The sequence below is a fragment of the Nerophis ophidion genome, linkage group LG27 (assembly GCF_033978795.1).
Source record: "Nerophis ophidion isolate RoL-2023_Sa linkage group LG27, RoL_Noph_v1.0, whole genome shotgun sequence".
NCBI lineage: Eukaryota > Metazoa > Chordata > Actinopteri > Syngnathiformes > Syngnathidae > Nerophis > Nerophis ophidion.
The window spans coordinates 11,484,144-11,512,072 of NC_084637.1; the positions used below are offsets into that span (position 1 = coordinate 11,484,144).

The 27,929-nt window shown below is 40.3% G+C and overlaps 1 protein-coding gene across 2 annotated transcripts in view; it reads left to right on the forward strand.

Annotated features, from left to right (window-relative positions):
* The window catches only part of LOC133544074 (FERM, ARHGEF and pleckstrin domain-containing protein 1-like), a 96,753-nt gene that overhangs the window by 45,666 nt on the left and 23,158 nt on the right, over nucleotides 1-27,929 (forward strand). Inside the window, exons 7-16 of one of the 2 annotated variants that reach the window (XM_061889117.1) lie at nucleotides 1,450-1,564; nucleotides 9,229-9,376; nucleotides 10,575-10,670; nucleotides 10,761-10,927; nucleotides 11,005-11,073; nucleotides 12,505-12,580; nucleotides 12,661-12,853; nucleotides 23,551-23,717; nucleotides 23,784-23,870; nucleotides 27,313-27,449. In XM_061889117.1, the coding sequence (XP_061745101.1) occupies nucleotides 1,450-1,564; nucleotides 9,229-9,376; nucleotides 10,575-10,670; nucleotides 10,761-10,927; nucleotides 11,005-11,073; nucleotides 12,505-12,580; nucleotides 12,661-12,853; nucleotides 23,551-23,717; nucleotides 23,784-23,870; nucleotides 27,313-27,449 (1,255 nt within the window). Of the gene's footprint in view, nucleotides 1-1,449; nucleotides 1,565-9,228; nucleotides 9,377-10,574; nucleotides 10,671-10,760; nucleotides 10,928-11,004; nucleotides 11,074-12,504; nucleotides 12,581-12,660; nucleotides 12,854-23,550; nucleotides 23,718-23,780; nucleotides 23,871-27,312; nucleotides 27,450-27,929 lie in introns of both variants that reach the window. The other variant, XM_061889116.1, reaches the window with a different exon arrangement.

The window sequence follows — 27,929 nt, forward strand, 5'->3', positions numbered from 1 at the left end:
AGGTATCCTGTTGAAAACGTCGCGTAATGATGACGCTTATGTTGATGCGTGCTTGTGACGTTATTGGTTGTAGCGGACATTTTATCCCAGCACCACTCACGGCTGAAAGTCGTCCGATTTAATCGCATAGTTACACAGTATTCTGGACATCTGTGTTGCTGAATCTTTTGCAATTTGTTCAATTAATAATGGAGACTATAAAGAAGAATGCTGTTGGTGGAAAGCGGTGTATTTTGGCCAGCTGTAGCAACACAAACACAGCCGGTGTTTCTTTGTTTGTTGTGAAACTTTAAAATGGAACAGAGCGGTCAAGCGAACATGGTTGTCCACCACATGTCAACCGGCAGGTTTCGGTGAGAAAATTGTGGCAATAAGTCGGCTCGTACCGTAAAACATGAGCGGAGCTTGTGTCGTTCTTCCTGCAGCTGTCAAAGAGGCAGCTGCGACTTTCTTGGCTCCTCCATGGCTTCACTCAGAGACACTGGCAGTCACCACACCCCACCGACTTTCAGGTATGACTATATAATCTCACTAAAAAACTAGTAACACAATAAGCAGATAAGGGATTTTCCAGAATTATCCTAGTAAATGTGTCTAATAACATCTGAATCGCTCCCACTGCCTTCGTCTTTTTTTTTTTTTCTTCTAGTCACTATCCTCATCCTCGCTCCAATTAATTGGGAAATTGTCGCTTTCTCGGTCAGAATCGCTCGTGCTGCTGGTGTCCATGATTGTAATCAATGTGCGGATGTGAGGAGCCCTCACACCGGTGACATCATGCGCACATCGGCTTCTAATCCCGGTACAGGCAAGGCTTTTTTGTTAGCGGCCAAAAGTTGCGAACTTTATCGTCGATTTTCTCTACTAAATCCTTTCAGCAAAAATATGGCATTATTGCAAGATGATCAAGTATGACCTATAGAATGGACCTGCTATCCCCGTTTAAAAAAGAAAATCTCATTTCAGTAGGCCTTTAAATGGTATTCATTTGTATCTAAAACTTTTCGATTATTTAAACTCAGCCGTCTGAATCAGCACCCGGATGCAGAAATCTTATGTTGTTGCCAGGGTGCAACCATCAGCACACCACGACTGCTTTAGGAGATGAGTAATGGTAGAACAAGGCCGAATGTTCCTAAAAATGTGTGTCTGACTTGTTTAATGGAAAAAGCATGACACACAGGACCATATTGTTCTCATTTGGTCTTCTGACTGCAGTTTCATCTGCCGCACGTGGTTGAACACTGCCCCACTTGGTCTCTATGCATGTAGACACTGAAAATAAATTGGTTGTATAGTTTTTGCATTACAATTTAGCCAACAATGGATAAAACAAATTAGTTTTTCCTTTATAGAGGTAAAAAAAATGTCACCATCCCCCTCAATTAATTCAACTCCCGCATCTCCATCTCTTCTCCCCTCCTCCAACGTCCCTCCTTGTCCATTCAGCGGAGATAGGAGACTTTGACGAGACCCAGAGCTGGCAGCACCTCCTCCACAATAAGTACCTGCCCGACCAGGATGCCATCAGGGACAAGATCACCGACTGCCACCGCAAGCATGTGTGAGTCGATTTAATCCTGTTGTGAACACAATACTGCATTTAGGCGTGGACCAATAATACATTTTGCTGGAAGATATATTGTTGCACAAATGATTAAATGTTATAGTTGTCAATATTATTTTGAGACATAATTTAGCTTTTTTTTTAAATTTATAATGCAAGTGTTGTTTTCAAACACAATAAACTTTGCCATCTAATTTTTTTTTTTTTTTTTCATTTTAATTGGAAGGTCAATACATTTTAATGGAATGGAACTTGCACTTAAAAAGTTCAAAAAATAATTAGTTGTTAATACAACCTGTGGGCCAAGTGTGTGTGTAGCGGATACTTGTCAACCCTCCCGGATTTTCCGGGAGAGTCCCGAAATTCAGCGCCTCTCCCGAAAAGTGTGAAGTGAAGTGAAATATATTTATATAGCGCTTTTCTGTAGTGACTCAAAGCGCTTTACATACTGAAACCCAATATCCAAGTTAAATTTAAACCAGTGTGGGTGGCACTGGGAGAAGGGGGGTAAAGTGTCTTGCCCAAGGACACAACGGCAGTGACTAGGATGACGGAAGCGGGAATCGAACCTGCAACCCTCAAGTTGCTGGCACGGCCGCCTTACCAAGCGAAAATTTCTTCCGAGCTCCCGGAAGAAATTTCCTCCCGAAAATCTCCCAAAATTCAGCCGGAGCTGGAGGCCACGCCCCCTCCAGCTTCATGCGGACCTGAGTGGGGACAGCCTGTTTTCACGTCCGCTTTCCCACCACTGTAGCGTGTATTTTCCGTGGATGAGCGTCTGTGTACGTAATCATGAAGAGTCGCTTGTCACTTGACCTTCGTAAACTTGCATAGTGTTTCCGTGACAGCAAAGCCAGTCAGTCCAACAAAAGTCAAAAAGCAACAGTTTTGTTTATTTTAGTTAAAGACAAAGAACACATTTGGAGCTTCTTCGCTGTGCTGTCCCAAGGGGAGTCTTTTATCAACGACATTGCCAAGCCAATCCAACGAGAAGCCTAAATCCCGATTAGAATGTTTGTGTTTGAGCGAGCGAAAACTAATTTAAATGTTTCTTTCCAATTGTCCATTTCCGGTCTTCAAATTGATTATAACTTCGCCTTGCGGAGCAGACAGCTCCTCCAAGATGTTATCCAGTTTGCAATTTAGTTCAGAAACCACACATTTCTGCCCATCCTTCAATCATTCGTGGCAGCTTTGGGGGTACCTTGAATGGCTGCCGGTATCTTCAGAATTTGTTCATACATTAGGGCAGCGCATACTCCATTAAGCAGATGTCCTGTTTTCATGATTACGAATAGGTAGATGTCTTCAGTGTCCTCGACTGAAAGAATCGACAGGAACATGAGCCTCCACTTTTTCCAAGAGTCAATTGTGTGTCCAGCAATAAATGTTTTGTTAGGACAGGCTGGTTCCCCCGAACCTAAGCTTCTCATTGAGAAGATCTTGTCAATTTTGTTGAGTGGGCCGTTGATCAATTTTGATCAGTTCCATTGTCTGGATATTGTAGAGCAGTGCAAAAAGACGCTCCTAGAAAGTTAAGGCAAGATAAGAAGAGACAAAGAAGAAAAAGCAGGATAGATAAGGTAGAGGGAAGGAAAGTGTCTGCCTTTGTTAAAAGCCAGACTAGAAAAACATTACCCTAGATAAGTGAACCAACAATAAAAAATAAAACCGATTCTTTATCTCTGTTAGCAAAAATTGCACCTAAATAAATTTTGAACATTTCGAAGTGCAGTAATTTCCCTAGTTGGAAAACTGGGTCAGGTGGTTTGTTTTCTTGGTCTTTTTAGTTGCCATCACTTTCCAACCGTTGGGTATACTGGCTCAATCTGTGTTGATGTTCGTCTTTCTCACTTGTTTGAAGCCGACATATCCCCACACCGGACGATTGGCTTTGCGGTGCTTCTTACTAACGAGTCACAATTAGCGAGGCTCTCTTGTTCATGCATCCTGCATGTGTAAACTACGGTAGCTGTCCCGCCTCTGCCCACAGAGACAAAGATTGTGGATGACAGTCTTTGGCTGACAAAAACATTTGTAACAACGTATTAAGTAATAATGATGCATTATGTGATAATGTAAAACATTTTTGCCACATTTTTAAATATTCAAAACACATTTGGTAATAAAATTCTTAAACATATTTTTGTATTAAATTTGAATTTTGTAATGATTTGTTACATATTGCAAAAGGTATTTTAAAATGCGGGTGTTTGTTTTTTATGGAAAAAATGTAACAATTTGGTGCATCATTTAATAAACCATTGAAATTATTGCCTTAGTTTGAAAAACTGTCACAGCAACGCAATGCATATGTTATTTAGATTTACATCTTATAAGAAGAAAAACATGCAGAATAAATGTTTTTGTTGGATAAATAAATGTATTCCACATTGATGGAATACATTTTTTTTTATATATATTTGTATCATGTATAGCAGGCCTGGGCAATTATTTTGACTTGGTAGGCCAAATTTAGAGAAAAAAATTTGTCTGTGGGCCGGTATATCTATTTGTAGGAAAACTAATGCAAAACCTCACAATAATATCTGATTTAATTTATTCTAATTTGATATTCTTTGTACTGCATCTGATCCAGTAATTTAGCCGAGAACGACTGATACTATCGGAACAACTTGTTTGATTTATGAGTGGGGTGATTAATGAGAGATTGTGAAATCATCAGGACTCCAATCTTGGTTTACATTTACTCCAATGTCACTAAATAGAATGGATGACACCTTACAGTGCAGATGGATTCCAACCATACTCATACAGAATTGCGTCAGCAACTGATTGCTTTTTGGCAGAAATAAAATTAACTATTTTAAATGGCCAAGATTTTAAGCATACATAACATACTATGTGGGATCTGAGCCAAAGATGTCGTTGTGGCTTGTGCAGCCCTTTGAGACACTTGTGATTAGGGCTATATAAATAAACATTGATTGATTGATTGATTAACCTGGATTAACAAGATGAAAAGCTTATTCAGATGTTGCCATTTAGTGGTCAATTGTACAGAATATGTACTGTGCTGTGCAATCTACTAATAAAAGTTTCAATCAAATCAATCAAAATGCTAAAATCGTCATGACAGACCGCCTTAAAAAACAGAATGGAATTTTAAATTTTTTTACTGAATGAGACACCCAGAATATTCATGAAAATAAAGAATGTGGGATTTACAATATTAGCAATGAACGATAAAACACTGAATATTGACAATAATATGAACGTCGATTGACCAATTTTACGCAACAAAATAAAAATAAAAAACACAACGAAATATGAACGCGAAAAAACAAGAAAAAAAACACCTACAAACTGATATATGTGATACATCACTAAGCTTTAGAACATTGAAACCATTGAAATACTTTGTATAGTTCAACATTTACGGTCATTTGAAACATCTCTGTACATCATGATGGCAGCTACACTTTCCATATTAAAGATCTAAAAACAATATTTGGGAATGTCCGGCGGGCCACATTGAAAGACTTAACGGGCCGCATGTGGCCCCCGGGCCTTAATTTGCCTAGGTTTGATGTATAGTATTAGCGTGTCATACTGTATGATTGTATGTCTTTCAAGATTACAGTTCACTGGTCATTTTCATGTCAGTAATACTCTTACTTGCCAACCCACTCGATTTTTCCGGGAGACTCCCGAATTTCAGTGCCCCTCCCGAAAATCTCACGGGACAACCATTCTCCCGAATTTCTCTCGATTTCCACCCGGAAAACTATCCTGGGGGCGTGCTGTCTGTTATTCCTCACACCGGACGTGTCTGCTCAGTCACAATTACACATTTACACACACACATGGGTGAATGCAAGGCATACTTGATCAACAACCATACAGGTCACACTGAGGGTGGCCGTATAAACAACTTTAACACTGTTACAAATATGCGCCACACTGTGAACCCACACTAAACAAGAATGACAAACACATTTTGGGAGAACATCCGCATCGTAACACAAATGAAAAAATACCCACAAACACTTGCAGCACTAACTCTTCCGGGACGCTACAATATACACCCCCGCAACCCCCAAACCCCACCCTCCAACCCTGCCCACTCTCTCTCTTGAATTTGGAGGTCTCAAGGTTGGAAACACACTGAAACCCACTACTATCGACCTCGCAGTCTGATAGTTTATATATCAATGATGAAATATTAACATTGCAACACATGCCAATGCGGCCTTTTTAAGTTTACTAAATTGCAATTTTAAATTTCCAGCGAAGTGTCGTGTTGAAAACGTCGCGGTATGATGACTCGTGCATTTGACGTCACCGGTTTTAGCGGACATTGTTTTCCAGCCCGATCCAAGCTATAAGTAGTCTGCTTTAATCGCGTAATTACACAGTATTATGGACATCTGTGTTGCTGAATATTTTGCAATTTGTTCAATTAGTAATGGAGACGTCAAAGTAGAAAGATGGAGGTGGGAAGCTTTTAGCCTTTAGCCACAAAAACACACCTTTTTTAATATTCCTGAAGATGAAGCTTTACTATGAATCAGAGCGGTCAAGCGATCCCGACTACATGTCAACCGGCAGTTTTCGGTGAGAAAATTGTGGTAATAAGTCGCCTCTTACCGGAGACATCAGCGGAGCTTCCGTCCTGCTGCAGCTGCCGCTACTTCCCTCAGAGACTCTGGCGTCAACTCACCCGTGGCCACAGCCCTCCGACTTTCAGGTACTATTTAATCTCACTAAAACACTAGCAACACAATAGGCAGATAAGGGATTTTCCAGAATAATCCTAGTAAATGTGTCTAATAACATCTGAATCGCTTCCACTGCAATCGCCTTTTTTTTTTGTAACTTTTTTTTTTCTTTCTAGTCTTTCACTCTAAATTTCCTCATCCACGAATCTTTCATCCTCACTCAAATTAATGGGGAAATTGTCGCTTTCTCGGTCCGAATAGCTCTAGCTGCTGCTGGCTAAGATTGTAAACAATTTGAGGATGTGAGGAGCCCAAAAACTGTGACGTCACACGCACATCGTCTGCTACTTCCGGTAAAGGCAAGGCTTTTTTTATTAGCGACCAAAAGTTGCGAACTTTATCGTCGATGTTCTCTACTAAATCCTTTCAGCAAAAATATGGCAATATCACGAAATGATCAAGTATAACACATAGAATGGACCTGCTATCCCCGTTTAAATAACAAAATCTCATTTCAGTAGGCCTTTGAAATCAATGAAGTTACATAGGATTTAGGTTAAACCAATGAAACATCCTATTAGATTCTAAAAATAAATTCTAAAGAAGCTAAAACGTTTTATGTTCCTCTAATCTTTTTAACATAGTAATAATAGTTTTTTTTTTTTTTTTTTTTTTTAAAGTGCAGCACCAGTATTTTGTCCTAACTTTTGCAATATGTAACAAGTTATTACGGGTGTTGAGAACGATTCACAAAGTGAACCCTCCAGCACCCGTTTTGAATGCGGGAGACAAAGACAACAAACACACAAAGTCATTGCGATTTATTTATGAAAGCAAAGTTATCGAGTTTATTTTCATTTCTCATTCCAGTAATTGGCCCAGCTCTAACCCCATTTGCACATATACAAGTGTGCTTGTAAAGCCACACGTTGCACTTATCTGATTGGAGTCGGGTGTTACAGGTCAGAGGTGTCAGGAGTCATAAACACAGACGTCCACAGCAGGATTTTTATCTCACACACTACACGCCCATCATGTACCCCCCGCCCCCTCACAAATACTCAGCCGAGATCTGTATCTCCCTCTCTTTTCTCATATACAACACATTTAACCCCTCTCCCACGCAGAGGGGGCGATGCATAAACATACCATTTGTCACTCCCAGCATGCACCTGGGACCATGCACACCATCACACTTTTCCACTGTTTGCATATATATATATATATTTATATATCATTTCCAAGTTTCCCCCGCAAGGGTCGTAGAAGAGCACTGGAAGCCTAACAGGCGACTGGTTCAATGCCTATCCTTCGCCTCTTACCCTTCCCCCATCCCTCAGCATCAGCAGGAAGGAAGGAGCTAATTCAGCAGCGCATACAGGAAACAGGAAGCTATTTTGAGATTTGTGGGGAAGCAAAATCTGTCACCGCCATCTGATCTTGCCATGCGTTTAAAGGCCTACTGAAATGATATTTTCTTATTCAAACGGGGATAGCAGGTCCATTCTATGTGTCATACTTGATCATTTCGCGATATTGCCATATTTTTTGCTGAAAGGATTTAGTAGAGAACATCGACGATAAAGTTCGCAACTTTTAGTCGCTAATAGAAAAGCCCTGCATTTACCGGAAGTAGCAGACGATGTGTGCGTGACGTCACGAGTTGCAGGGCTCCTCACATTTTCACATTGTTTTTAATGGGAGCCACCAGCAGTAAGAGAAATTTTGACCTAAAAAGCGACTATTTCCCCATCAATTTGAGCGAGGATGAAAGATTCTTGAATTAGGATATTGATAGTGAAGGAATAGAAGGGGGAAAAAAAGCGACTGCTCCGGGCGACGGCAGTGTGAGCGTTTCAGATGTAATTAGACACATTTACTAGGATAATTCTGGAAGATCCCTTATCTGCTTATTGATTTAATAGTGTTTTAGTGAGATTTTAAAGATTGTAAAGTAAAGATTGTAAAGCATTACCTCGAGGTCGGGTTGTGGAGCTCCTCACATCTGAACATTGTTTATAATATGAGCATCCAGCAGCTAGAGCGATACGGACCAAGAAAGCGACAATTTCCCCATTAATTTCAGCAAGGATGGAAGATTCTTGGATGAGGATATTGAAATTGAAGGACTAGGGAAAAAAAGGCGATTGCAGATGTTATTACACACATTTTCTATGATAATTCTGGAAAATCCCTTATCTGCTTATTGTGTTACTAGTGTTTTAGTGAGATTAAATAGTACCTAAAGTCAGAGCGGTGTGGCCACGGGTACGTGTGTTGACCCAGTGTCTTTGAGGCAAGTCACGCTGCTGGAAGCTCCGCTGATGTCACCGATGTCACCAGTAAGAGCAAACTTATTACCACAAATTTCTCACCGAAAACTGCTGGTTGACATTTGGTCCGGATCCATGTTCGCTTGACCGCTCTGATCCATTGTAAAGCTTCCCACCTCCATATTTCTACTTTGACTTCTCCATTATTAATTGAACAAATTGCAAAAGATTCAGCAACACAGATGTCCAGAATACTGTTTAATTATGCGATTAAAACAGACTACTTATAGCTTGGATCGGGCTGGAAAATAATGTCTGCTGCAACCCGAGACGTCGAACGCACGCGTCATCATTCCGCGACGTTTTCAACACGACACTTCGCGGGAAATTTAAAATTGCAATTTAGTAAACTAAAAAGGCTGTATTGGCATGTGTTGCAATGTTAATATTTCATCATTGATATATAAACTATCAGACTGCGTGGTCGGTAGTAGTGGGTTTCAGTAGGCCTTCAAAGTGTGTTGTTTCTGCATTCATTTTAAGGTTATTAATGTGGTCTTAATACGGCGGTTATGTCTGACACCTGCTACATGCTAAATAAACACATAGATATACATATAGACATGTTGTTGTTTGTTGCTATGGTAGCAGCAGATAGCTTGAGTGAGTGTCCAATGGCTGATGGATCGATTGCCGTCCTTCTCAGGGGACAGACCCCCGCAGAGTCAGACTACCAGCTTCTGGAAATCGCCCGGCGACTAGAGATGTACGGCGTTCGTCAGCACCCGGCAAAAGACCGCGAGGGTACCAAACTCAGCCTGGCGGTGGCACACACTGGAGTTCTAGTGTTCCAGGTAAGAGCTGGCGTTGAACGCTATTTGTGCCGTACTGGACTTTGGCGTGAATACCTAATAAAACACGAGTGTCATTACTATGAAAATATATTCATTAATTACTTTTAATTGTTTATGTGTTATATACACATAAATAAACTGTGTTTGGGACCACACTTTGTTTTGAATTGAGGTCACTTTTGGCCAGGAATGTAGTCCGTATGAGCAAGAGTGCTGTGATTTTACAAACCCTGTTTCTATAGAAGCTGGGAAATTGTGTTAGATGTAAATATAAATGGAATACAATGATTTGCAAATCCTTTTCAACCAATATTCAATTGAATGCAGTACAAAGACAAGATATTTGATGTTCAAACTCATAAACTTTATTTTTCTTTTGCAAATAATAATCAACTTAGAATTTCATGGCTGCAACACGTACCAAAGTAGTTGGGAAAGGGCATGTTCACCACTGTGTTACATCACCTTTTCTTTTAACAACACTCAAATAAACGTTTGGGAACTGAGGAAACTAATTGTTTAAAGCTTTGAAAGTGGAATTCTTTCCCATTCTTGTTTTATGTAGAGCTTCAGTCATTCAACAGTCCGGGGTCTCCGCTGTCGTATTTTAGGCTTCATAGTGCACCACACATTTTCAATGGGAGACAGGTCTGGACTGCAGGCAGGCCAGGAAAGTACCCACGTGCTGATTGTCTCTTGGCATTGTCTTGCTGAAATAAGCAGGGGCGGCCATGAAAAAGACTGCGCTTAGATGGCAGCATATGCTGTTCCAAAACCTGTATGTACCTTTCAGCATTAATGGTGCCTTCACAGATGTGTAAGTTACCCATGCCTTGGGCACTAATGCACCCCCATACCATCACAGATGCTAGCTTTTGAACTTTGCGTCTATAACAGTCTGGATGGTTCTCTTCCCCTTTCGTCCGGATGACACGATGTCAAATATTTTCAAAATTATTTGAAATCTGGACTCGTCAGACCACAGAACACTTTTCCACTTTGCATCGTCCATCTTAGCATATTCAACTGAACATGGGTTGAAAATGATTTGCAAATCATTGTATTCCGTTTATATTTACATCTAACACTATTTCCCAACTCATATGGAAACAGGGTTTGTAATTTTGTGATTCTTTGATTGTATTTTATTTCTACTCTATATTGTGTCGTTACAATCCTGACATGTTTATTCTTTCAGGGCTACACAAAAATAAATGCCTTCAACTGGTCCAAGATTCGTAAACTAAGCTTCAAGCGCAAACGGTTTCTGATCAAGCTGAGAGCTGATCCCACTGTAAGTTTGTCATTCCCCATGCTCCTCCTCGCTACTTTTAGTATTATCGTTAGCTCCTGTTCTCCTCACCCTTGCCTCTGCTTCTTCCAGCAAAATGGCCACCACGACACGCTGGAGTTCGCCATGGCCAGCAGGGACTGCTGCAAGATCTTCTGGAAGATCTGTGTCGAGTACCATGCATTTTTCAGGCTCTTTGAGGAGCCTAAGGCTAAACCCAAGCCCATCCTCTTTACCAGAGGGTCTTCATTCCGCTTTAGGTAGAAGCTGGGAACCTTATTTTTTGGTCATATCTTCTCCAACTGCTCAATCGTCATTCTGTGCCTTGTTTTTGCAGTGGACGAACCCAGAAGCAGATCATTGATTATGTAAAAGACTCCGATCCAAAGAAAGTTCCATTTGAAAGGTGAGACTGGAGTCCTTGTTTCATGCTAGACATTTAATTTGAAACCCACTACTACCGACCACGCAGTCTGATAGGTTATATATCAGTGATGAAATATTAACATTGCAACACATGCCAATACGGCCTTTTTAGTTGACTAAATTACAATTGTAAATTTTCCGCTGAGTTTCTTGTTGAAAACGTCACGGAATAATGACGCGTATAATGAGGCGTGCGCGTGACGTCTCGGGTTGTAGCGGACATATTAGCCCGGCACCACACACGGCTAAAAGTCGTCTCTTTTCATCACATAATTACACACTATTTTGGACTTCTGTGTTGCTGAATCTTTTGCAATTTGTTCAATTAATAATGGAGACTATAAAGAAGAATGCTGTTGGTGGAAAGCGGTGGATTGCAGCTGCCTTTAGCACCGAGACACAGCCGGTGTTTCTTTGTTGTGAAGCTTTAACACAGAGCGGTCAAGCGAACATGTTTCTTTACGTCAACCAGCAAGTTTTTGGATGGGAAAATTGTGATATTAAGTCAGCTCTTACCGGAGACTTCAGTGGATTATGGGACCTCCTCCTTTAGCTGTCAAAAAGGCATCTGTGATCTTGGCTCCTTCATCGGCTTCTCTGAGAGACACTGGCGTTCACCGCAGCCCTCCGACTTTCAGGTATGACTTTAGAATCTCAGTAAAACACTATTAAAACAATAAGCAGACAAGGGATTTTCTAGAATTATCCTAGTGAAAGTGTCTAATTACATCTGAAACGCTACCACCGGCATAGCTCTGTTGGTAGAGTGGCCGTGCCAGCAACTTGAGGGTTGCAGGTTTGATTCCCGCTTCCACCATCCTAGTCACTGCCGTTGTGTCCTTGGGCAAGACACTTTACCCACCTGCTCCCAGTGCCACCCACACTGGTTTAAATGTAACTTAGATATTGGGTTTCACTATGTAAAGCGCTTTGAGTCACTAGAGAAAAGCGCTATATAAAAATAATTCACTTCACTTACCACTGCCTCCGCCCGGAGCAGTCTCTTTTTTTATTTTATTTTTTTTTAATTTTTTTAGTGCCTCTATCTAACTTTCCTCATCCACAATTTTTTCATCCCCGCTCAAATTAATGGGGAAATTGTCACTTTCTCGGTCCGAATAGCTCTTGCTGCTGGAGGCTATGATTATAAACAATGCGAGGATGTGAGGAGCCCTACAACCCGTGACGTCACGCGCACATCGTCTGCTACTTCCGGTACAGGCAAGGCTTTTTTATTAGCGACCAAAAGTTGCGAACTTTATCGTCGATATTCTCTACTAAATCCTTTCAGCAAAAATATGGCAATATCGCGAAATGATCAAGTATGACACATAGAATGGACCTGCTATCTCCGTTTAAATAAGAAAATCTAATTTCAGTTGGCCTTTAACTGTTAACTCTTCTTTGTCAGGAAGCACAGTAAGATTGTCTCCAGTAGCAGCATGCCCCATCAGTCATCTTCTTTCAGATTGCAAGTGCCAAAGGAGGTAAGCGAGTAATCTTATTTGCATTATTTGAAAATCAGAGTCCTTTAATAAAGCTTCTGGCCCACTGCTTTGTCTGGCAGAGCGGCATGTCCATGCCCATAGAAGATCGACCTGACTCCTCCAGACAAGTGGACTTGAACAGCACTCAAGAGTTGCCAGGGGCAACATCCACCACCAACGGCTTCCACGATATACCTGCCGGTCCTGGCTTAGATGCAAGACAGAACCACAACGGTGCGGGCTCTGTGCCGAACCAGCAGTTTCTCATCCCAGGTCCATCCTGCAGGGCAAACAAAGGCAGCAGTTCTTCTATTCCTTACATAGACTGCAGCGACGTAGACAGCGAATGTGACGTGGCAAAGAACGGCGCAGGTTGCGGCCAAGCAAACGACAGCAGTGACAAGAAGTACGCAGGGTGTAACGGGGCCCCAAATGGGAGTTTGTTCAGGGTTGTTAATGGGTTCTACCACACCAATCAGCGAGATATGAAGGGATCGTCACAAGATATGCCGGGTAACAAAAGCGATCAGTCTCAGTGCAGAAAGCTTAATGGTAGCCATCAGATCCAAGGAGATGACACTTTGTTAAATGGCGGTTCTTATCATGGCCGCCTGCCGCTCCATAGCACGCTACTGGACGAGATCTTTCAGGGCCGAGAGAGGCGGTTCACGACACCGGGTCGCCCGTTAGGAAAGGGCACTCACAGTCAGTGCTCCAGCCCGGTAATGAACAGCTTTCACCACCGCACAAACTCGCTCGGTCATGGCGAGGTGACCAACGGCCAGCCTCATTCAACGCCTCGTTGGGATGACGGCGGGCATTATTTCAGTAAGCGTCCCGGGGTGATGCCTGGAGAGGCGCCCACTGTCTCGCCACCCAACCACTATAGCAGCTACTCCCCCATTATTTCCAACCGCACACCGACACATTTTGCCAAACCGTGCAACAACAACATGCGCAACCGCTCCGATACCGATCCGTTTATTCTGAGCCAAGTTACGTCCACACCTATCCATCAAACCAGTCCTCATCGCTCCAGGCTGCATTCTCAGACCCCTTCCTCAGCTCCGCTAGAGCGGAGAATGATCATAACTAACGGCAATCATACCGGGAACCTGATGGTTCCGGGTCAGGCACAGTCAAACACGGTGCAGCGCTTGTTTGGCCACCATGGTAAACCCGCGGCTTTTAACAACCGTAACAACCTGAACCAGCCAGTCCAAATGATCGATGGTTCGACCAGCAGCGGCAGCGACACCAGCGACACGGAGTCTGACACGGGCAGCAGCGCCTACAGCCACCCGCTAATGTACGGCAATCCTGCCGCTGTCAACTCCATGAATTCGGTAAACTCAAACGGCGTGTCCTCATCCCCGCTGCCTCGCAGCAAATTCTCCTTTGGGAGTCTGCAATTGGAGGATGGTGAAAATGGGGAAGTAGAGGAGGAGGAAGGTTGCTACAACCTCAACGAGGAAGATATAGGCGGTCGCGTTTTCAGCTGCTGAGATTAAAGGGGAACATTATCACAATTTCTGAAGGGTTAAAACCAATAAAAATCAGTTCCCAGTGGCTTATTTTACTTTTCGAAGTTTTTCTCAAAATTTTACCCATTATGCAAAAACGGCTTCAAAGTGCCTGATTTTAACCGTCGTTATATCCACCCGTCCATTATCCTGTGACGTCACAGCGTGATCACACAGAAACAAACATGGCGGATAGCACAGAAAGGTATAGCAATATTAGCTCGGATTCGGACTCGGATTTCAGCGCCATAAGCGATTCAACAGATTACGCAAGTATTGAAACGGATGGTTTGAGTGTGGAGGCAGATAGCGAAAACGAAATTGAAGAAGAAACTGAAGCTATTGAGCCATATCACGACAGACAGCGGCACGGGAGAAAGCGAGGACAAATTTCGGCGATCGCCTTCTAACCAACGATTGGTATGTGTTTGTTTGGCATTAAATTTGAGTGGAGGGAAAGGCTGGATGCAAATATAGCTACAAATGAGGCATAATGATGCAATGTGTACATACAGCTAGCCTAAATAGCATGTTAGCATCGATTCGCTTGCAGTCATGCCGTGACCAAATATGTCGGATTAGCACACTCCACATAAGTCAGTGGTTCTTAACCTTGTTGGAGGTATCGAACCCACCAGTTTCATATGCGCATTCACCAAACCCTTTTTAGTGAAAAAAATAAATAATAATAATAAAATAGACGTTTTTGGTAACGCTTTAGAATGGGGAACACATTATAAGTAACAAAGACTTAATTTGGAGTTATTTGGACAGTAGTGGAACATATTCTAAGTAATAAAGACTAATTTTAGAGTTATTTGGTTAGGGTTAGTGTCAGGGTTAGAGGGTTAGGGCTATAATAAGGCCATGTCGAATAAGGCATTAATAAGTACTTAATAATTCAAAGTTAAGAGCCAATATGTTACTAATTTGCATGTTATTAAGCAACTAATTAATGGTAACTATATATATGTTCCCCATATGTTACCATGTTTTTTTTACTGGTGCAGAAAATGAACCGTGCATGAACATCACCTTGTTCAAACAACAAAACCCAACACAGTGCATAAACCCACAACAAAATACCCACCTACAAATCAGTCAGCTGTTGCCGTATCCGTATTACGCCGACAGGGAAAGGTTTGTATTTACACGACGAGTCGGGTGTGTTTTGACCTCTGCCGAACCCCTAAGGCCGACTCACCGAACCCTTAGGGTTCGATCGAACCCAGGTTCGGAACCACTGACATAAGTCAATAACATCAACAAAACGAGACAGAAAAAGAATTGGCATAAATCATATCCAGGGTGTTTACCTCGCTCGTCTGCGGGAAGAGACTGCCGTCGTCCCTGAATAGCTCGCACTCGGGCAGATTCAGTTGTGGTCTATCTTCCAATATTGCAGATTTCGTTGACTTTATTGTTGGAAATTAATCTGCTTTGAGTGTCGCAGGATATCCACACATTCTTGTGTGGATATCAGAAAAATACCAGAGCTGATTTGACTTGGTGCGTGTAATAAGATTAAGAAAATGGCGGAGTGCTTCATGTTGTGACGTCACCGGTGAAAGGTCATCGCTCGACAGGCTATCAATTGAAAAGCGTTTAAATCGCCAAATTCACCCTTTTAGAGTTCGGAAATCGGTTAAAAAAACATATGGTCTTTTTTCTGCACCATCAAGGTGTATATTGACGCTTACATAGGTCTGGTGATAATGTTCCCCTTTAAATTAAGCCGCCCATTTTCTTCTAACTTGCGTCACGTGAGTTGCCAGTTGATGTTTTAGGCAACATTGCTCATAATGAACGCAAATTATTGAATAATTTACACTCTCCTGGACTGTAAAAGTCATGAATCTTTTAAACAATGGGATTCTAGGGATGTAAACAAGCGACGGTGGGTTGCAAACCTGTTCTTCCCTTAATGCGCGAGCGCGGCAGATTGGTTCTGATGACTGTCAGAAGCTTATGTAACCAGGATATCTGCTGACATCGTTTAGAAATACCGGTAATACCGTGTCCTATTGCCTTTTGAAAAGGAGGCTTATAGGTTAGGAATTGGAAAGTCGGAGTCGGTTTTTGTTGGCACGCAAACTGACACAGTGAAGGTTTGCTGGCATCTTGTTAGAGATCTGCTTGAAGGAAGTAATGCTAGCCAGGTGATATTTAAAGGGGAACATTATCACAATTTCAGAAGGGTTAAAACCAATAAAAATCAGTTCCCTGTGGCGTATTTTATTTTTCGAAGTTTTTTTCAAAATTATACCCGTCCCGGAATATCCCTAAAAAGAGCTTTAAAGTGCTTGATTTTCGCTATTTTCCTAAGCCACTGTCCATTTCCCTGTGACGTCACATAGCGATTCCAATACAAACAATGGCGAATAGCACAGCAAGATATAGCGACATTAGCTCGGATTCCAACTCGGATTTCAGCGGCTTAAGCGATTCAACAGATTACGCATGTATTGAAACAGATGGTTGGAGTATGGAGGCAGATAGTGAAAACGAAATTGAAGAAGAAACTGAAGCTATTGAGCTAATAGCTATTGACGCTATTCGACCATGCATGTCTGTCTTAGCATCGCCGGTGAAATGTGCAGACCGACCGATCAGGACTTTCACATTGACACTGGATCAACTTAAATCCGTCGATTTGTAAGTGTTTGTTTCGCATTAAATGTGGGTGGAAGAAAACACTGGATGTAAATATAGTTTCAAATGTACATACAGGTAGCCTAAATAGCATGTTAGCATCGATTAGCTGGCAATCATGCCGCGACCAAATATGTCTGATTAGCACATAAGTCAATAACATCAACAGCACTCACCTTTATGATTTCATTGACTTTATCGTTGGGAATGCATCTGCTTTGAGTGTCGCAGGATATCCAGACATTCTTGCCATCTCTGTCGTAGCATCGCCGGTGAAAACCAAACGAGGGACTTTCGCATCTCTTGACACTGGAGCAACTTAAATCCGTTGACTGGTATTTGTTTGTTTGGCATTAAATGTGGATGGAGGGAAAGGCTGGATGTAAATATCGCTACAAATGAAGCATAATGCCGCAATATGTACACAGCTAGCCTAAATAGCATGTCAGCATCGATTAGCATGCCGTGCTAATCGATGCACTTTCTATGTAAATCAACTTGAATTCATCCCTGATTGTGTTGTTACACCCCCCGCGACAACACACCGACGAGGCATGATGTCTCCAAAGTATCGGAAAATAGTCGAAAAAGCGGAAAATAACAGAGCTGATTTGACTCAGGAAAAATGGCGTTGAGTACCGATATGACGTCACGTTCTGACGTCGTCGCTCAGAAAAGGATAAACAGAAACGCGTTTAATTTGCCAAAATTCACCCATTTAGAGTTCGGAAATCGGTTAAAAAAATATATGATCTTTTTTCTGCAACATCAAGGTATATATTGACGCTTGCATAGGTTTGGTGATAATGTTCCCCTTTGACAATGTGCCATAACCCAAACTGTATTATTAATGGAGATGTTTGTTTAGATGAAAAATCATTAGTCATCCTGCAAACATATGAAGAATTAATGAAGCGTAAGTCACCTATTTGTAGTTCCTTAGCAGAAATTAGAATTTTGTCGCCTGTAGACACTTGTTCCACTTGTTTTGTATGGTTAACACACTGAAGCGCAGAAAGCTACTGAGGTTAGGTTATAGTGTTTTATTTGTTGTCTCGTGCAATACGTTAGGTTCATAGTTGACTATCAAAGAGGAATATGTTTGTTTTTAGAGCATTGGTGCTGGTTTAAACTCTTAGGGTGATTTCAGAATGGCAGCCTGTTTGAGTCATCTTTGTTCTGGGAATAAGGATTGTTGCGAGAGTTCTCTCACTGCCTTCGAGCTCACATCCTTTTGTCTTTTGGAGCACTTTCATACTTGCACTGTGTGTCTGTGGTTGATACTTTTGTAGGACTTTGTATTTTAAACTTAGATATGTATTTCAATAGCGTAGTGAGTAAGAATAACCTTTATATATCGTTTGTATTTTTTGATAACTGAAGCTCTATCACTTTGGTGGGCCTTTTCCAGTCTTTACAGTTTTACACCTTTGTACTCACAGTAGGCTAATCCCCAAACGTCAACTAGTTTGCATCTATGCCGTCTGCTTGGCTTGCTCCTGGCATGCAAACACAATCACACAAACCAGCTCTGCACTTTCCTCCTTGGACTTTTTTTCCCCTCATTTTTCACCACATTATTGAATTTTGTACTGTTCTGCTATTTCTTTACTGTCACACACATTTCTGAAGAATGCTCATGACTATGAAGAACCTGTCATGGAACTGTTTGATTATGTCTGTGTAGATCGTCAGTCATCCAGGTTACGGTACTCCGCAAAGATTGAATCAAGGCAACTGGACTCTCTAATACAAAAGGTTTCTTGAGTTATATTTTTTTTAGGTAGTGGAGTCTTTCATATCTTTTTTGGGTGCGTCAGGGTTGCTTGGTGAACAACCAATCTGCAAAACATTCATGTAAGGACAATAATGTCCAAATTCTGGATGGGAGGACTGCGGGTTTGAAAGAAGTCATCCATATCAACCTAGAAAGGCCCTGTCTAAACAGAGGATGAGGTTTGCTCCATTACCCATCGTCACTATATCATTACCATAGCTTACAACAACATCCTGAGATCTCTCCCCCCGTCGATTGTTTCATTCCACGGGAAGAGTGACCACTGGTTTGAAATAAGTCATACATTTCTAGAAAGGCCCTGTCTAAACAAAGGAGGTTTTTGTCAGCACCCATCGTCATCATATCATGACCATGGCTTACAACGTCCAGACATCTTTACCCCAAAGATTGTCCCATTCCAGAGAAAAGGGGGTGCCTGTTTTGAAAGAAGTCATTCATATCAAACGAGAAAGGCTTTGTCTAAACAGAAGAGGTTTGCGTCTTCGGCCATCGACACCATGTCATTACCACAGTTTACAACAGGGGTCACCAACGCGGTGCCCGCCGGCACCAGGTTGCTCTGTAAGGACAAGATGAGTCGCCCGCGGGCCTGTTCTAAAAATGGCTCAAATAGCAGCACTTACCAGTGAGCTGCCTCTATTTTTTAAATTTTATTTATTTACTAGCAATCTGGTCTCACTTTGCTCGACATTTTTTATTCTAAGAGAGACAAAACTCAAATAGAATTTGAAAATCCAAGAAAATATTTTAAAGACTTGGTCTTCACTTGTTTAAATGAATTCATTTATTTTTTACTTTGCTTCTTATAACTTTCAGAAAGACAATTTCAGAGAAAAAAATACAACCTTAAAAATGATTTTAGGATTTTTAAACACATACCTTTTTTCCTCTTAAATTCCTTTCTCTTCTTCCCTGACAATTTAAATCAATGTTCAAGTAAATACATTTTTTTTATTGTAAATAATAAAAAATAAATTTTAATTTAATTCTTCATTTTAGCTCCTGTTTTTTTGACGAAAAATATTTGTGAAATTTTTCTTCAAACTTAGTACGATTAAAATTCCAAAAAATTATTCTGGCAAATTTAGAAAATCTGTAGAATCAAATTAAAATCTTATTTCAAAATCTTTTGAATTTCTTTGAAAAACTTTGTTCTGGAAAATCTAGAAGAAATAATGATTTGTCTTTGTTACAAATATAGCTTGGTCCAATTTGTTATATATTCTAAAAAATTGCAGATTGGATTTTAACCTATTTAAAACATGGCATCAAAATTCTAAAATTAATCTTAATCAGGAAAAAATTACTAATGATGTTCCATAAATTGTTTTTGTAATTTTTTCAAAAAGATTCGAATGAGCTAGTTTTTCTCTTCTTTTTCTCGGGTGAATTTTGAATTTTAAAGAGTCTAAATTGAGGATAACCTATGTTTCAAAATAACATTTTCATTTTTTTCCTGTTTTCTCCTCTTTAAAAACGCTCAATTAAGTGTTTTCTTCATCATTTATTCTCTACAAAAACCTTCCGTAAAAGAAAAAAAAATGTACGACGGACTGACAGACAGAAATGCCCATTTTTTTATATATATATAGATTTATTTATTAAAGGTAAATTGAGCCAATTGGCTCGTTCTGGCAATTTATTTAAGTGTGTATCAAACTGGTATTCTTTCGCATTAATCAGTACCCAAAAAGTAGCTCTTGGTTTCAGAAAGGTTGGTGACCCCTGGTTTACAACGACGTCCAGTCCTGAGATCTCTCCCTCATAGGTTGTCTCAATCCACGGTAAGAGTGGCCGCTAATGACTTGTTTTGTCAGTTGGTACCTATTGTGATGCATAAATCATAGTCATCATTGTCACCGACGTCCCACTGGGTGTGAGTTTTCCTTGCCCTTATGTGGGCCTACCGAGGATGTCGTAGTGGTTTGTGCAGCCCTTTGAGACACTAGTGATTTAGGGCTATATAAGTAAACATTGATTGATTGATTGATTGATTGATAAATGTGGTTATGCAGCACAACAACATCCCCTACCAGAGTCATAGTACAATATAGAGGGACTCCACACCTAAAATTTAGAACTGAAGAAGCCTTTTGGATTAAAGGTGAAACGTCTTAATTCAACCTTTGCGGATAACTGTAAACTGCTTAATTCCTACTAATGAGTGACATTTCTCACTTTGGCTATGTCTGGTATAATTTAAAGTCAGCGTTTTTGAGCATGATTTTCCCCACAATTTTGCATGTTAACTACAAAAGCGCCTTTTTCTGTCATTCTGCTCTGTTCTTGCTCACTTGGTCACTCAATATTCAGGGCCTTAATGGTTCCATAATGTTTGAGAAGCTGGACAGTGCTCATATGGAGCACTGTCGACTAATCGATTTACAGCACAATTCCCTTCTAAACATTTAGGAACCATTCGCCCCTAAGTTTCCTCACTGTGGACTTTTAGAGGCAAGGCAAAGATGCCCCAACTCCAGTGGGTGGGAGGGCGACATAGACAGACACAAGTAAAGTTCCTTTTAATGCGTTTGTATGCTTAAAAAAAAACAAAGAAGAGAGTCTCTGTATTTATTTAAGTTGTGCAAGTATGATTTTTGTCAGATGAATGTCAAACAAACGTGCTGGAGTTGAGTCACCTTTGCTTCACTCATCAAAAAGCTAATGGTAATTTTAATGTGCCGTATCAGATAATTATGACAAAGTAATAGATTGTTATACTTTATTTTATGGATATATGGAATAGAACAGAGGCAAGTTTTGTGTATTTTTTTATGCACTGTGGCAATGGTAGATTCATTGGGATTACATGACTTTGCATGTCTTTAATTTATGGGCCATTCCACCGAATTGATACTATTTGCTTGTTGTATCTCCCTCAAAATTTGTTTTTTTACCTCTAAATCTGATAATACACTCTAAATGTGTATCTTTTATTTTATTTTCGTACAAGGTTCCTAAGTGGAAAATTACTAATTTAAGTAATAGGGATGATTTATTAGCAAAAACATGAACTATAGCTCCATAGAATTTTATGGTAACCGCATGTTCTCACTAAGTGATCTGTAGGGATTCAACAGAAACTTGTGTTTTAAAAGAAACAACTAATATGTGTGCTCAGACCCGAAGCATAATCGAATATAGAAAAACTGAAAAATAAATGAGTGACTTTACTTTTGTGATTTGTGGAATATTCCCAATTTTTCAGAGTGGGTAATGTTAGGATAACAGGACGGAGTGAAAACCCAGGAACACTACTTAAATGTGGATTTTAAAATATATATATATAAATTTTTTTTAGTATTATTGGGATAAGAAGTAACGCGCGCACACACATATATACGTGTACGTATATATATATATATATATATATATATATATATATACATATATATATATATGTATGTATATATATATATATATACATATATATATATATGTATATATATATATATATATGTGTGTGTGTGTATATACACTATATATATATATATATATTTATGTGTGTATATATGTGTATATGTAAATATATATATACACACATATATATATGTATATATATGTGTGTGTGTGTGTATGTATGTATGTATGTATATGTACTGTATGTATATATGTGTATATATATATGTATATATGTGTATATGTGTGTATATATGTGTATATATATGTATATATGTATATATATATGTATATATGTATATGTATATGTATGTATATGTATATATATGTATATGTATATATATATGTATATGTATATATATATATGTATATATATATATATGTGTATATATATATATATATATATGTATATATATATATATATACATACATATATATACACAGGTATATATACATATAAATACAGGTATGTATGTGTGCGAGTGTATAACATTTATGAAGGATTAAATTCTTGTATTTCATGGTAAAGTCCAATTTTAGTAAGCGGGGACCAGCACCAAATACAGTTTTTCCAGTGTTCAAGGTAGTTAAAAATCAGCACTTTGCCTAAAAAACAATTGGGTTTTTAGTAAATTCTGTCGTGCGTTGATACATTTAATTTCCTGGGGACGCAAATGGCTCCGAATCGGTGGAAAGACCCTTATTGTTTTCTCATGCACTCTAAAGCTTGAGCTTGCAATAAACCGTATACAAGCTGCTGCCAACATAACTGTCAATCACTCTGTATTGTGCTTTGCACACTAAAATATGTCTCACATATTTTTCACATCTTATTTTCACCTCCCAACACCTGCTGGATTGTACTTCCTTCATCCCTGTGTTTAACACTGTAACATCCTTGTCTGCGTTAGCGTCAAACAAATACACAATAAAAAACAAACAAAAAAACACCTTGCATGTTTCCAGTTTGAACTTGAGGATTTTCTGTCTTGGGTCCAACACAACCCTGCACACACACACACACACACACACGCTCACACACACACCATCTGCATGTCGTGCTTTGTTGCTCCTGCACTCTTTTGACTTGCTCACGTTTCTGTGTCTGGCCACACTGGTAAGTTCTTGCAGCCGTCTCACACTGATCTGCATTCAGTGGTTTTTCCACTTTATCCATTTTTGTTGTTGTTGTTGTTGTTGTTGTTGAGAAAGCCACCAGCATGTGGACGCTGAGATCTTTGGAACCGGGCAAGTATGACATCACAATCTGTAGTTAGTTCTTGTAGAATGTCTAGTCAGCGCTCCGTTTACCTGTGTCCTGTTTAGTGAGGCCTTTTTTAAAGCATGCACCACTACTGTATGTACATGCCTTGCGACTAACACTACTACTTCCTGTCACAGAAAAGGCTCGTAAGGATCTTCTCACCTTGAAATTCATTGCCATGTTGCTACAGTGTGGAGGATTGTTTTCAACATCGTAGTCAAAGTTCAACTTGGCAGTGACTTTCTTGCAGTAGCTGCTGACCTCTCTATTCAGTCTGTTGCCTCCCTTTCGCGTTATCTCACTCTTTGTTCCCCTCATCTTCCTCCCTCTCCAGGAAGTCCTGCAGCGGAGGTTTCACCGCTGCACTTGGCGGCGAACGGAGCGGTCAACGGCACCGTTGTTGGTGTGGTGGCCCCGAGTCAGCTCTCGCCACTCACCAGCCCACTGCTCACCGACGCCGGATATGTTCGTAACGACGAAGAAGAAGAGGCCAGGAGGAAGGTGGGAGGAATATATAATCGGACTTAGTTGGACAGACCTTGACGCTTTTATGTTTCTGTCCAGAAGTGTCCCACGGACAAGGCCTACTTCATCGCGAAGGAGCTGTTGACCACCGAGAGGACTTATCTCAAAGACCTGCAGGTCATCACTGAGGTAAGGAAGCCAATAGAAAGTATGAATCAAAAAGTAAGACTGCACACTTCAAGGCCTACTGAAGTGAGATTTTCTTATTTAAACGGGGATATCAGGTCCATCCTATGTGTCATACTTGATCATTTCATGATATTGCCATATTTTTGCTGAAAGGATTTAGTAGAGAACATCGACGATAAAGTTCACAACTTTTGGTCGCTAATAAAAAAGCCTTGCCTGTACCGGAAGTAGCAGACGATGTGCACGTGACGTCACGGGTTGTAGAGCTCCTCACATCCTCCGTGCGTCGGTTGAAATGGGCGGGGTTGGGGGGGGCGGGGTTTGGTGCAAGCGGGGGTTTTTAATGTAGCCCGGAAGAGTCATGGATGCATGGGATTCTGGGTATTTGTTCTGTTGTGCTAATATGTTGTGTTACAATGCAGATGTTCTCCCGAAATGTGTTTTGTCATTCTTGTTTGGTGTGGGTTCACAGTGTGGCGCTGTCACGCCAAATTTCTTCTCCCTACAAAGCCCCCCCCCCTCCATTTACTTCCAGAGTCACGATTAATACAGACGTTTTGTTAACGCTATATTAGAAAAAATATAACGCTATATTATAAAAATATAACGCTATATTATAAAAATACAGACGTTTTGTTAACACTATATTATATAAAATTTAAAAAACTATTTACAAACACAAGCTATGGGATGACATAAGAGGAAACGTGACCCCGGAAGTAAATGCGTCATCCCATAGCTTGTGTTTGTAAATTATTTTTTAATTTTTTTTATAATATAGCTTTAACAAAACGTCTGTATTAAAAAAATTACTCATGACCCCGGAAGTAAATGGGGGGGAAGGTTTTTGTAGGGGGGAAGAAATTTGGCGTGACAGCGCATATTAGTAAGAGTGTTAAAGTTGTTTATATCACAACTCCCAGTGTAACCTGTATAGCTGCAGACCAAGTATGTCTTGCAGTCACATTCGTTTATCAACAGAGGCTGCATACTACATGTGACCAGCTGGCATGCAGGTAGCAGTGTGTAAAAGCGGGGGCGATGATGAGTTTTAGAGGGTTGTAAAGGCATTTCCATCAGGGCACGCCCTCAATATTATCGACTTGGTGAAAAACGGAGAATGTCGGCCCCGGGTGATTGCTGTGAGAAGCATTAAACTCCGGAAAAATATCTCGGGATAATCGGGGGTGTTGGAAATCGTGCAGCTGAGCCACATTAGAGTGATCGAAGAGCCGCGGGTTGCCGACCTCTCATATACTGAGACAATGTTGTACAAAACATATTTTCATTCGGTCTGTGTTTTGTAAATTGAAAAATTTGTACAATGAGTAGTCCGTAAATGGAGATTCCACTGTACTTTGAATTGAACTGTACTGGAATTGAACCCAGGACTGCAGGACCTTCGTATTGTGAGGGAGACGCACTAACCCCTCTGCCACCGTGAAGCCCCGTCACGTTTTATGTGTCAGGTAAATCATGATGAAAAGGGGCCATATGAATCCCCTTTCTACTGTGGCCTACAATTCTGCAATTAAAGCCCCTGTTCAATTAACCAAGTCTCTTATTTTTCTTAATTCACTGGGTGAGTTTTCCTTGCCCTTATGTGGGCTCTACCGAGGATGTCGTTGTGGTTTGTGCAGCCCTTTGAGACACTAGTGATTTAGGGCTATATAAATAATCATTGATTGATTGATTGATACTTTAAACAGTAGGCGCATTTGCTACAGTAACAAACAAATACTGTACAAACGGCGACATATCCTCCTAACAAGTTAACCAGCTTCACAGTACAATACTGCATATCCGAACTTAATCTTCAGACTTACCCTGAATAAACAGAAACCCTGCAGGCCTTGTTTTACCAGAGACTAAGAAGACAAAGCAGGGAGAGATCCTAGTTACCAGTTTGGCAAGTGATTTGGTCAAAAATCCGAATTGAATTGAGCATGATTTTATATATAAAAGAAAAAAACTAAAACATCCGGTATAGATCGGTTGGTAGAGCGGCCGTGCCAGCAACTTGAGGGTTGCAGGTTCGATCCCCGCTTCCGCCATCCTAGTCACTGCCGTTGTGTCCTTGGGCATGACACTTTACCCACCTGCTCCCAGTCCCACCCACACTGGTTTAAATGTAAAAATTAGATATTGGGTTTCACTATGTAAAGCGCTTTGAGTCATTAGAGAAAAAGCGCTATATAAATATAATTCACTTCACTTCAAAGAGAATGAATAGTGAAGAATTTCATTTGAAGAAGATTGATTTGAATTATCAACCTTGCAGTTGAATAGTCAGGCATTGAACCCTGAGTTGAATACCTAAGGCAGTGGTTCTCAAATGGGGGTACGCGCACTCCTGGGGGTACTTGAAGGTATGCCAAGGGGTACGTGAAATTTTTTCCAAAATATTAAAAAAATAGTAACAATTCAAAAATCCTTTATAAATATATTTATTGAATAATACTTCAGCAAAATATGAATGTAAGTCCATAAACTGTGAAAAAAAATTTGGTGTTGACAGCTAGATTTTTTGTGGACATGTTCCATAAATATTGATGTTAAAATTGTCTTTTTTTGTGAAGAAATGTTTAGAATGAAGTTGATGAATCCAGATGGATCTCTATTACAAACCCCAAAGAGGGCACTTTAAGTTGATGATTACTTCTATGTGTAAAAATCTTTATTTATAATTGAATCACTTGTTTATTTTTCAATTTTTTTTTTTTTTATATCTTCTTTTCCAAATAGTTCAAGAAAGACCACTACAAATGAGCAATATTTTGCACTGTTATCCAATTTAATAAATCAGAAACTGATGACATAGTTCTGTATTTTACATCTTTATCTCTTTTTTTTAACCAAAAATGCTTTGCTCTGGTTAGGGGGTACTTGAATTAAAAAAATATTCACAGGGGTTACATCACTGAAAAAAGGTTGAGAACCACTGACTGAAGGGCCCATCTGAGGTCGCCATGCGGGTGGGACGGTTATTTGTGGCTCCAAACATGTTTGTTTCGCTTCTCATGGTTTTTTACTCACGTTTTGCAATGCGGCATTGTCAGTTATGCAAATGGCAGAGTTATGTGTTGAATTTCGCTGCTTAATTCCTCAGCATTTTTTGGGATTACGCTCTTCCCGTCTTTGAAAAGAAGCAGTAGCTGAAAAGGTTGTGGCTGTAAACGTGTGCAGGGACCCAGCTCTAGATGGCAAATGCAAAAATCCTAATTGAATACTTTTGTCCCTCTCACATGTGTTGCTCCTTAGCACTCGTTCCCAGAAACTTTGATGTGGGGATGAAGGCGTGTGCTGGGATCTTTTTAAAACTTCTTAAAAATATTTTCTTTGGCTCTTGCTGCTGAGCTTTCTAGTCCCTCTGCTTTTACCTGTCTCATTGCTCCCTCATCTATTTTTGGACCTCTTTTCTGGTCTTTTCTGTTAATCCCAGGTGTTCCAGAGTGTGGCAGAAAAAGACGAAGAAGTATTCCCGGCCTCTGTCAGGACCCTAATATCATCCAACTACGATCCAGTCCACAAGTTCCACCAGGAGTTCCTGAAGGAGGTGGAGCAGAGACTGACCCAGTGGTGAGTATCAGAGCTTTGACAGTATAATAATGATGCAATTACATTTTTAGTTGCATCTTTAAAGGCCTACTAAAATGACATGTTCTTATTCAAATGGGGATAGCAGGTCCATTCTATGTGTCATACTTGATCATTTTGCGATATTGGCATATTTTTGCCGAAAGGATTTAGTAAAGAACATCCACGGTAAAGTTCGCGACTTTTGGTCGCTAGTAAAAAAAGCCTTCACTTTACCGGAAGTATGTGCGCGTGACGTCACCGGTGTGAGGGCTCCTCACATCCTCACATTGTTTATAATGATAGCCTCCAGCAGCAAGAGCTATTCGGACCGAGAAAGCCACAATTTCCCCATTAATTTGAGTGAGTATGAAAGATTTGTGGATGACGAAAGTTAGAGTGAGGCAGTACAAAAAAATAAAAAGTGAAGTGAATTATATTTATATAGCGCTTTTTCTCTAATGACTCAAAGCGCTTTACATA